A 12660-nucleotide genomic window follows, 5' to 3' on the forward strand; every position below is an offset into this window, starting at 1 on the left:
TTTCTCATCTCGTTAGCCTCTCTCAGCTGTCATGTAGTTGCACTGATTGCATCCCTTTAAATCCCTCCCCATACTGCATCACTTTGCGGTTTATATTCTTTCCTGGAGTGTGTGCATGCTGATCCTACTTCTGAGTCTTCTACAGATAAGTTTTGTTCGTTCATTTGTGTTTTCCTGTTTGCTGGATCCCAGGTGACCCTGACTCCCTCCGTATCAAGTGTAGGGAGCCGGTGGTCGTGTCCCCTCACTATTATAGGGTGTTCAGGTGTTATACAGTCAAGGTACGAAGATATGCGATCATCTACCATTGGGATTTTTGCATAGGCTGAGCAGTTAGGGAGAGAGCCAGGTCTGATGCAGGGCTCTCCCTTTTGTTCCTTAGTTTTGGATACAGTCAGTCAGATCTTCATTTTGGTCTTCTAGTTTCCTGTACACCTTCCGTGACATTATAAACCGCCAAAACCGTCTCAAGCATGGATCCGGTTTCACTTTTGACTGAACGCATGCAGGGTCTTTCATTGGAGGTAGCAGATCTCCGTAAGACTCTCTCTCAGTTTCAAGTGACCGGTTCAGCTTGCGTTCATGGAGTTTGTTCTGAGCCTAAGATCTCGCTCCCGGATACATTCTCCGGGGGTAGTGAGAATTTTGTTCATTTTAGAGAGGCTTGAAAACTCCATTTTCGCCTACTTCCCCATTCCTCTGGTGATGAGGAACGGAGGGTGGGGATCATCATCTCGCTGCTCAGGGATAACGCTCAGTCCTGGGCCTTTTCGCTGCCGGTGGGGGCACGTCCCCTCCGTTCAGTGGATGAATTATTTTTAGCCCTGGGTCAGATATATGATGATACGGATCGTATTGCTCTGGCTGAGTCTAGACTATGTCTTTTATGTCAGGGTAAACAATCCGCAGAGATATACTGCTCAGAATTTCGGAGATGGGCAGCTGATACTGATTGGAATGATGCTGCACTCCGAAGTCAATTTTGCCATGGTCTTTCAGAGGGATTGAAAGATGCATTTGCCTTTCATGAGAGACCTACCTCCTTGGACTCTGCCATGTCTCAGGCCGTTCGTATTGACAGGCGTCTTAGAGAGAGAGTAGAGATTACTCCTTCCTGTCATACTCAGTCCAAGGACAGTGCGGCGGTCTCATTCAGTGCACAGGGGTCTCAGTCGCTCTCAATCCCTTCTGAGCAGGGGCCCATGCAGCTGGGTTTGCTTGCCTCTGACAATAGAGGATTCAGCTCTCATGGGAAGGTTTGTTTTTGTTGTGGAGGTATAAATCATTTGGCAAATGTTTGTCCCTCTAGGAGATTCAGGCAGTTTTTTTAGAGTAATAAAGAAACAAAAAGAAAAAAATCCTCTAAAAACGTTCCATCTGTTACTATTGGCAAGGTTGATGCGGAAATTAAAGGTTTTCCGTTTGCTTGTAGTTCCCGTTTTGTCCTAGAGAGCAAGAAAATTTTTTGTGAGATTTTTGTAGATAGTGGAGCATCTGTCAATCTCATTGATAGTCAATTTGCTATAACTCGTGGTTTCCAGGTATGCACTTTGGAAAAGGATATACCTGTTTTTGCTATTGATTCCGTTCCACTTTCTCAGAAATCGTTAAAGGGCATAGTTCACAATATCCGTTTGATTGTGAGTGATACTCATGTTGAGGATGTGTCATGTTTCGTCCTAAGCGGGTTGCCTACTCCTGTAGTGTTGGGGTTACCCTGGCTCACTAAACATAACCCCACCATTGATTGGCAAGCGAGGCAAATAAATGGTTGGAGTGACTTTTGCAGAGAGAATTGCCTCACGACATCTGTTTCTGAGGTTTCTACTAAGACTGTACCATCTTTTCTCTCTGAATTTTCGGATGTGTTCTCTGAGAGTGGTGTTCAGGACTTGCCCCCGCACAGGGAGTACGATTGCCCTATTAATCTCACCCCAGGCGCCAAGCTGCCTAAATCTCGTTTATACAATCTCTCCCAACCTGAAAGGGTCGCTATGCGTGCTTATATCTCTGAGAGTCTGAGAAAGGGACACATACGACCCTCGAAGTCACCTGTTGCCGCTGGTTTTTTCTTTGTTAAGAAAAAAGATGGTTCTTTAAGACCATGTCTGGATTTCAGGGAGCTGAACAGTATCACAATTCGCGACCCTTATCCGCTTCCTCTGATCCCGGACCTGTTTAACCAGATTGTTGGGGCTAAAGTTTTTTCCAAGTTGGATCTAAGAGGGGCATACAACCTGGTCAGGGTCAGAGAAGGAGACGAATGGAAGACGGCCTTCAATACCCCTGAGGGCCATTTTGAGAATTTGGTTATGCCTTTTGGTTTGATGAATGCTCCAGCCGTCTTTCAGCATTTTGTGAACATCATTTTTTATCATTTAATGGGGAAATTTGTATTAGTGTATCTAGATGACCTTTAGATTTTTTCTCCTGATTTCAAAACTCATAAGGAACACTTACGTCAGGTCTTGCTCATCCTGCGGGAGAATAAATTGTACGCTAAACTGGAAAAATGTGTGTTTGCGGTTCCAGAAATTCAATTTCTGGGGTTTCTTCTCTCCACTTCTGGTTTTCGCATTGACCCCGAGAAGGTCCGCGCTGTGCTTGAGTGGGAGCTTCCTGAGAATCAGAAGGCGCTGATGCGTTTTTTGGGTTTTGCCAATTATTACAGGAACTTTATTTTGAATTATTCCTCTGTTGCTAAACCACTCACTGATATGACTAGAAAGGGGGTAGATTTTTCCTCCTGGTCGGTAGAGGCACGTAAGGCCTTTTCTAATATCAAGGAGAGTTTTGCTTCCGCTCCCATCTTGGTACAACCTGATATTTCTCTACCCTTCATAGTTGAGGTTGATGCTTCTGAGGTGAGTGTGGGTGCGGTCTTGTCTCAGGGTCCCTCTTCTGCCAAATGGCGACCGTGTGCCTTTTTCTCAAAGAAACTCTCCTCCGCAGAGAGAAATTACGATGTGGGAGATAGGGAGTTGTTGGCCATCAAGTTGGCTTTTGAGGAATGGCGCCATTGGCTAGAGGGAGCCAGACACCCTATTACCGTGTTTACTGACCATAAGAATCTGGCCTACTTGGAGTCAGCCAAGCGTCTGAACCCGAGACAGACCAGATGGTCTTTGTTCTTTTCAAGGTTTAATTTTGTTGTCACGTTCCGCCCTGGGGTTAAGAATGTGAAGGCGGATGCCCTGTCACGTTGTTTTCCGGGAGGTGGGAATTTTGAAGACCCGGGTCCCATTTTGGCCGAAGGTGTGGTGGTCTCTGCTCTTTATCCTGAATTGGAGGCAGAGGTTCAGGTAGCCCAGTCAGAGGCTCCTGATCTTTGTCCTCCTGGGAGGTTGTTTGTGCCTCTCGCGTTAAGACACAAGATTTTTAAGGAACACCACGATACTGTCCTTGCTGGGCACCCAGGGGCAAAAGCCACAGTGGATCTCATCGCTCGGAGATTCTGGTGGCCGGCGCTTCGTAAGTCGGTTGAGGGTTTTGTGGCAGCCTGCGAGACTTGCGCTCGTGCCAAAGTCCCTCATTCACGGCCATCAGGTCCTCTCCTTCCCTTACCCATTCCTTCCCGTCCTTGGACACATCTGTCCATGGACTTCATTACGGACCTGCCTTGTTCCTCGGGGAAGACTGTGATTCTGGTGGTGGTGGACCGTTTTAGCAAAATGGTGCATTTCATTCCTTTTCCTGGTTTGCCCAATGCTAAGACGCTGGCGCAGGCATTTATTGATCACATTGTCAAATTGCTCTGATAGGGGCACACAGTTTGTTCTCTCTTGGGGGTTCGGTTGTCATTCTCTTCTGCTTTCCACCCGCAGTCGAATGGTCAGAGAGAGCGCGTCAATCAGAATCTTGGAGACATATCTGCGCTGTTTTGTGGCGGAGAATCAGGAGGATTGGTGTTCTTTTTTGTCCCTTGCTGAGTTTGCTTTAAATAACCGTCGTCAGGAGTCCTCTGATAAGTCACAATTTTTTGGTGCATATGGGTTTCATCCGCAGTTTGGGACATTCTCTGGAGAGGGGTCTTCTGGTTTACCTTATCAGGACAGATTCTCCTCGTCTTTGTCATCTATTTGGCAAAAGATTCAGGATAATCTAAAGAGCATGAGTGAGAGATATAAGCGTGTGGCGGATAAGAGACATGTGCCTGGTCCGGACCTGAATGTTGGTGATCTGGTGTGGTTGTCTATTAAGAATATCAAATTGAAGGTTCCCTCCTGGAAGTTGGGTCCTAAGTTTATTGGGCCTTACAAAATCTTGTCCGTCATCAATCCTGTTGCCTACCGTCTTGATGTTCCTCAGACTTGGAAGATCCATAATGTTTTTCATAAGTCCTTATTAAAACCTTTTGTCCAACCCATTGTACCCTCGTCTTTGCCTCCTCCTCCGATTGTGGTTGATGGTAATCTTGAATTTCAGGTCTCTAGGATTGTAGATTCTCGTATTGTCCGCGGTTCTCTCCAGTACCTCGTTCATTGGGAGGGTTATGGTCCTGAGGAGAGGATGTGGGTCCCAGTGACGGACATTAAGGCCACTCGTCTCATCAGGGCTTTCCATAGGTCCCATCCTGAGAAGGTGGGCTCTGAGTGTCCGGAGTCCACTCGTAGAGGGAGGGGTACTGTCACAACCAGACATCTGAGAAGCTCTGACAGATGCCTTTCAGAACCTTCTCCTTGAGCTTTCTTTGTTTTGGTTTTCAGTTCCTCCTCTCGTTAGCCTCTCTCAGCTGTCTTGTAGTTAGACTGATTGCATCCCTTTAAATCCCTCCCCATACTGCATCACTTTGTGGTTTATATTCCTTCCTGGAGTGTGTGCATGCTGATCCTACTTCTGAGTCTTCTACAGATAAGTTTTGCTCGTTCATTTGTGTTTTCCTGGTTGCTGGATCCCAGGTGACCCTGACTCCCTCCGTATCAAGTGTAGGGAGCCGTGGTCATGTCCCCTCACTATTATAGGGTGTTCAGGTGTTATACAGTCGAGGTACGAGGATATGCGATCATCTACCATTGGGATTTTCGCATAGGCTGAGCAGTTAGGGAGAGAGCCAGGTCTGATGCAGGGCTCTCCCTTTTGTTCCTTAGTTTTGGATCCAGTCAGTCGGATCTTCATTTTGTGTCTTCTAGTTTCCTGTACACCTTCCGTGACATTTTCTTTGACTCCTTAACCCATGAACTTCATTTGCATGTGGGGATTATAAAACAGTCTGCGTACTACAGCTAACGCCAGCCCACACTGACAATAACTCCAGTCCTAGACATTTACTCTCTCAGATGCAGCAGAATGTCCTGTAAGACTCTGTAATGTTTCACAGTGCTTGCTCCATCTAGCTAAGATGGAGATGCTTGAGAAAGGCTCACACTGAACCGAAACATTGTGTTGGGTACAATAAAGGATTATACACAGAGTGCTGCCCGGAGTTTTGTTACTAGCTAAAATGGAGAGGGGGGGAGTAGGGAGATGACTCCTTCAGAGAGAACAGTGTGGCAGGTGGAGCAAAACCTGAGAAACATTACAGATCAAAGCATGCTGGGTTTGGTTACAAAAAAGAAGTTCTGCATGTAAACATCCTGCCAGGATGCAGTGATATGCCAATTTCCCTTTGGCATAGCCATATGTGTAATTAGTTGTATTTTTTTTTTATTCTACCATTATTAATGAATAAGATAAAGGCTCTTGTAAATGCCTTCTTTATACCTGTTTTATTTGTAGGTTGTCTGCCATCTTGATTGCTTCTTCCCTTTACGGTTTTCCTAATAAATCTTACATTTCCCAACATGTCTGCCTTTGCAGTGCAGAGGGGGTGGAGTCACACTGCACTGCTCTGAGTAACTGTTCAGTTATGTGTAAAGGCATCTAGTACTAGATCAGTGATACAGCTGCTATACCCTCACACTGCAGAGTCTCCATGTTCTTATATGTAATGCAGCTTCAGCCTGTTTACCCTCTCTGCCCTGCCACCTCTCCCCTGTCAGCTTTTACATGCATCCAAATTAATAAGCAACTGGAGACAGCACTTCCAATTATGACCTTGGTGATCCTTTATTCCAGGTACAATTCCAAATTTAGTGTTTCGGCTTAGCAGCTTTTAGAGCCTTTTCATGCAAAATATACATAACCACAAACAAATTATGTGGAGTCTGGTTCTGCAATCAAACTCCCTTTCATCTCTCCTCTATCTTGCTAATACACTTTTGGTATGCTGCCAAGAAGTAAGGGGCAGATGGAGGGAAGAATGACTGAAGCCCCAGAGTTTTCTTATCTGTTAATATAGAGACATATAGATTTGCATAGGAGCTGTAAACATTAAATGACATTTTTATTGAACAATATTTGCTAAGTTAATTCATTTTCACGTTGGATGCATTAGAACTAGAGTTGAGCAAAGCGAGTTTCGAATGCTTAATCTGAAGTCACTTCATTCAAAACCTCGGAAAAATTGTGTACAGAGATTTGTCTACGTTCCGAGACGTAGTAAGTTATTCACGAAGTCGTGCGTGACTGTTGTATAACTTGGGTAATTGATTTTTAAAGTGGAAAACCACTTTAAAACTTGAAACCGAACTCGGCTTCAGTTCCAACCAGTGCCTCGGAACGGAAACCGAGTTCTGTTTTAAAATTTAAGTGGTTGTCCGAACTTATTCGTGAATAACTTTCTTACTTCAGCTCATTGGAGCCCATACATTCTAAGGCTACTTTCACACTGGCGGTTTGGCTTTCCATTTATGAAATCCGTTCAGGGGTCTCACAAGCGGTCCAAAACGGATCAGTTTTGCCCTAATGCATTCTGAATGGAAAAGAATCTGCTCAGAATGCATCAGTTTGCCTCCGATCAGTCTCCATTCCGCTTTGGAGGCGGACACCAAAACGCTGCTTTCAGTGTTTTGGTGTCCGTCTGACTAGACTGAGCCAAACAGATCTGTTCTGACACACAATGTAAGTCAATAGGGACAGATCCGTTTTTCACTGACACAATCTGGCACAAAAGAAAACTGATCTGTCCTCCATTGACTTTCAATGGTGTTCAAGACGGATCCGTCTTGGCTATGTTAAAGATAATACAAACAGATCCGTTTGTATTATCTGAACGGATCCGTCTGTGCAGATCCATGACGGATCCGCACCAAACGCGAATCTCTGTACAGTATTAATCTGAAGTTTTGAACAAAGCGACTTCGGATTAAGCATCAGAAGCTCACTTTGCTCAACTCTAATTAGAACCACAAAAAAAGGTTGCAAAGGTGCATACAACTTTTAATGAAAATCTTACAAAGTGTACCATAAATGTAGTGTAATATTTATTTCACTGTTAGGTCTCATATATTTTTCATTGAGGTGGTTTGCCTTTTACCAACACCAAGGAACCTACATTATTTAGGAAGCAGAGTACGTCTTGACTGACAAGTCTTTTAAAGCATTATCTTCCATATAAATCCTCAATTCAAGAATGATTTGGTATTTCAGTACTTTATCATTATACAAACTGTGAACAATTAAAGTCAGTCATATTTACAATAAAAACATTGTAATATTACACACATGTCTAAACAATAGATACCACACCTACCAAATATTAGGGTTCAATTCCTGCTGCTTGTAAGAATCAAAATCATCTCTCAAAATAATACTTTCGCTATGGATTTCAGCTGAAAAAAATAAATAAACATTATATAAAAGTATGTAGTTAATGCACTTGTTATGTTACACAGTATATACAAACAGCACCTATGTTTAAATTGAATCAATGGGCAAATTGTCATTATTAGTCAAAAGGCCCAAGTAGGGTAAGTCAACATATCAAAAGCATTATTAACTGTATTTTATGCTACGCCAAGGTGCTCTGTATACTATAGGCTCTTCTCTCAACTGGAAGTAATAGCAAGTAATGCTGCATGTTACTGGGATGTACACGAGAGGTTGCCAGAACATCCTTTTGTGTCTACTGGATGAAGCTGGATCAAAATGACTTGCCCTGCCCATCCTCTGCATGCACTCTGCACACGCTACTGTTAATACTAAGAGACAACTTCTGCTTCCTCCTGCATTTGGACCAGAAAGAGAAAATCACCTGAAATGGAAAAAAAGGCATAAAATCAGAGCAATACAGTCAATGGCTGCAGCACAGGAAGTGGTTAGGGCTGATGTAAAATTGTATCTACTTTCTCTGCAAGTAACATGCAGCGTTATTTGTCATTTCCAGCTGAGCTAAGGACCTACAGTGAACAAACCACCTTGGAAACTGGCATTTGGCTGACAATAAAATATGATTTTGCCAATTTGACTGCAGTTTGCTTAAAAAGTAAAATATAAACATGTTAAGGACAGCCCACTGTACTTGTAAACTGAAAATATAAACTGAATGCAATCGCTGGTGAACAACTATTGTTTTTTTGTTTGTTTTGTTTTTACATATGAACATGCAATATGTCACAACTGCATTTTTTTAAATTACTGGTTCTCTTTTTTTTAATACAAAATCTTTAAAGTAAATTCAGTAGGTCAGAAAGTCAATGTAACATATCATTCAAATAGACGTGAGGCTTGTGATTGGCTGCAGCAGTCAAACGACCAAGACACTTCCTGTTCCTGCAAGGAATGGGAGTGGTGAGGAATGGCGGGACTACAGACTTTTTCTCTGTGTGTGTATTTAAGACAAATAGGATTTCTTAATTTTATCAGGGCAACAAGCAGATTAATAAAAACATTACACATCCATTGTTTACACTGATATGGGACTGCTGTAAGACACGATGGCCGGAGAGATTACACCTGTGGTGGTATCACACACAGCATCCCTGGAGACCTCTCCAATTCCTTCCACCAGTCACCCATATTGTAACCCATCTACTTCACTTACTACTTTGGAAAGAAGCTAAAATTGCTGCTGGTACTAAGATTACAATGACCCGCAGAATAAACTTCATATGTTATGTATACAGCATTGTAAATGCCATAAAAAAGTTGCACAATTCCTGGGTTCCTTTTCCATTCCTCCAATGAAAGCGTTAATAAAACCTTTTTAAGCCACGCCTATTTATGAATATTAATTATTGAGATTATCCCAAAAAATACCAGTTAAAAATACCAACAAAAAACCAACCCTTATATTGCTTTGTTGATGGAAATATCAAAAGTTTTGGCTCTCAGAAGGCAGGGATGAGAAAAAGTAAAAAACAGAACAAAAGTAGCAATATAAAGGGCAAACCTGGTGTTAGAGTTAAAATATAATTTGGATACTGTGCTTCCTAGACTTCTCATGGTTCTTTTTACCACTTTTATTTTTTTATATTGAAATAGAAAATACAGAAGTTCACAAAAAAAATGAATCAATAAATTTCATGTACTTAGAAATGGGGCCAAACAAATACACAGTCAAATGGCTATATCAACATACCAAACTCAGCTAAAACTGACAGACTCAACACTGCTACATCGCTGCTACTTTCACCCTTCCAGGCCTGAGAGATTTTCCTTTTTTGTTTTTTCGCTTTTCACTCCCTGCCTTCCCAGAGCCATAACTTTTTAATTTTTCTGTTCACATGGTCGTATAGGGGCTTGTTTTTGCACGACATGTTGTGCTTTCTAAAGGCACCATTTAGTATTGCATACGTATTGGGAAGCTGGAAAAAAATTCAAATGGGGTGGAAATGTAAAAAAATTATTTTTACCAGTTTTATGGGTTTCATTTTACAAGTGTTCCCTATTAAATAAAACTGACCTGCTCTATTCTCCAGTCAGTACAATTACAGCGATAGCACATTTATATTTTTTTCTTGTATTTTAATAAAAAAAAAAAAAAACAACACTATGTCTCCATATTCTGACATCTATAATTTTTTATATTTACCTCTACGGAACTGTGTGGGAGCTCATTTTTGGGGGGTGGTCTGTAGTTTTTATAGATCCTATTGGGCATGTGTGTTACTTTTTGATCACTTTTTATTCAATTTTTTTGGAGGTGAATCGACAAAAATAATACAAATTGACAATTCTTTTTTTTTTTCCAGTACAGCGTTCACCATAAGCGGTAATACATTCACATTTTAAAATGTTTGGGCATTTTGGGACATGGCGATGCCTACTGTCCAAATATTTCTGTTTATTTATTTTTATTATGGGGATATGAATTGTTATATATTTTTTTTATAGTTTTTAAAACTTTTATTAAGTTGTTACATTTTCTTAACCTCCAACCCAGGGTTCCTGAACATGCAATCTTTACCCAGGGTATTAGAAAAAACCAACAGCTCCCCTGATCGCCATGGGGGGAGGGGGCATTCCAGCTTGGGCAGCGATCCCAGGTTTGCAGCACTCAGATCCTGTGTTCACAATTGGCCACAGAGTCAGAGAGGTTAAATGTTTGCAATCAGCATTATCACTGACTGCAGACATTACAGCAAGAACCCTGCGGCTATGAGTGGCACCATCTTTAAAGACCCAATCACTTTAAATGTATGCTGCTGGTCAGAATGGGGTTAAAGAAGTTTTCCTGTAATATTTATTTTTAAGCAAGTTTCTGCAGCCTGCTCCCTGAAACAGAGGATTCATGCTTACCTGCTCCATGCAGCTCCAGTACTCTGTGGTGCCTCAGCTGTCTCCATCTTTTGGTCCCTGTACTGTTTACATCTGACATTGCATGGGCATGGTCACAGGCACTGCTCAGGCCAAATAACTAGCTTCATAGGCGATATGCTGCTTGTAGCCACATCACGGCCGAAGTCAGTCATTGGCTGGAGCAGTGCATGTGACCATGCCCATGCACTGCTGGATGTAAACAAGGAGGAGCAGCATGTAGTATAAATCTTCTGTTCCAGGAGGCAGGCTGCGGACACTTGCTTAAAAATTAACATTACTGAAAAACCCATTTAAGCCAGGACACACAACCAGCATTGCTAAATGTTACCAGGTGATGGACCATGTGATTGGAGCATGTGATCTGACGTCACCACAGGTCCTGGCCGGTAATTCATCAATTAAGAAGTAAACAAGAGACCGGGAACTACGCGATCAAGAGGAGAAGGTGAGTTAATTTTTTTAAAAAAAATTTAACCCTCAATTAATCACCTACTAAGCATTCTGTATTCAGAATGCTATTATTTTCCCTTATAACCATGTTATAAGGGAAAATAATAACATCTACACAACACCGAACCCAAACCTGAATTTCTGTGAAGAAGTTCGGGTCTGGGTACCACAGTCGGTTTTTTATCACGCGCGTGCAAAACACATTGCACCCGCGCGATAAAAATTGAACATCGGAACGCAATCGCAGTCAAAACTGACTGCAATTGCGTACCTAATCGCGCGGGTTTTCCGCAATACACCGGGACACATCCGGACGCGCCCTTGTGAACCCAGCCTTACACAGCCTATACAGCTGGAATACATCACAGGCATACACCAGGAGTAAATCCCAACGTACATTAACAGGACATTACAGATGCTACAGTAACTCCAGGGTTATAAACTGAGATTACTGTGACGTTCAGAATTTTTATCTCTATGATCAATGCTACAGCAGGACAATATTATTAATTTGATATTTAATGGAATAACATTGCTGGGATTAAAAAAAGACAAAAAGTCTAAAAAATGACTTCCATTAGTTAAAAAATACCCCTTTCTGACAGAAGTGCCCCTTTATTTCTAGAGTGGAGCAGAGGGCTGCTGGACAAGCAGCAGTCATATAACAGATAATCTGATTTTGGAAAATCTAAATGTATTTAGACCTTGAACTACAGTAGAATGTTGACATACACATTTCACCTATGGAAAAGCGAGATTTCAAGCATCGTAGAACTGGAACTCTCTTTTTCTATGATTTGATGCAAACCTACATCTCTCAGCATGCAGCATGCTGATTACGGATCAGTGAGCTGGATTATTGGTTGATTTTGTAAGACATGATAACAGAGGTGCCAGTCACAATGAAGTCTCCCCAAACGGAGCTGCTGGCACTATAAACAATGGAGACAACACTGGCCAGTACAGAGTAGGTACTTTTTCCATACAGTAAAGCTCTGTTGCATACAACTATATGAATGCAGGAACAAAAAGCTAATAAGGAGCACTAAAAGGGAATTACAGCACTTGTTTTCTGATAAAAAAAATTCAGTTTTTGTTTTTCTTTAACAATATGATCGAATAAAGAGGTAAAATAAAGTAGGGCAGTCTGCATTTGGTCTGTTGGCTGTTTTATTCAATGTGAAAGAAAAATGTCACCCCATTATTCCTTTGTTAAATGTGAATTCACAATAGTGCTCGGGCCAAGGACAAAATTTGATTACGTACAAAGAACTGATTAAAATTCAGACCAATATACAATAGTACACAGAAGATTTTTTTTTTAAATATGTATATTGATCATCAGAAAAACATCAATGCTGTAAATTTGCTCTCTTATTATAATTTATCTAATTTAATCATTAATACTTACCCAAATTTGGACGTAAAGGCGATTCTGTTGGAGCTAAAAGGAAAGAAAAGTAACATGTTAAGTTACAACTTACATATGCCTCTATAGACCAGTTTATAGTCTTCCATGAATTTTGAATCGTTGGATGCATGCCTCCATACATAGCCTTGTTTTATTATAGCTTAAAATATGTCTGTCACCAATTGTTAGGTTGCAATCTGTATTAGTTTATGACAAGGGAA

At 41.6% G+C, this 12660-nt stretch overlaps 1 protein-coding gene across 2 annotated transcripts in view; it reads right to left on the bottom strand.

Annotated features, from left to right (window-relative positions):
• The window catches only part of RELN (reelin), a 716958-nt gene that overhangs the window by 461612 nt on the left and 242686 nt on the right, over window positions 1–12660 (bottom strand). For both annotated transcript variants that reach the window (XM_044280166.1, XM_044280165.1), the window contains exons 5-6: window positions 12440–12472; window positions 7571–7649 (exon numbers count right to left, since the gene is read on the bottom strand). In XM_044280166.1, coding sequence (XP_044136101.1) covers window positions 7571–7649; window positions 12440–12472 — 112 coding nt within the window. The remainder of the gene's footprint in view (window positions 1–7570; window positions 7650–12439; window positions 12473–12660) is intronic.

The sequence above is a fragment of the Bufo gargarizans genome, chromosome 2, assembly GCF_014858855.1.
Source record: "Bufo gargarizans isolate SCDJY-AF-19 chromosome 2, ASM1485885v1, whole genome shotgun sequence".
NCBI lineage: Eukaryota > Metazoa > Chordata > Amphibia > Anura > Bufonidae > Bufo > Bufo gargarizans.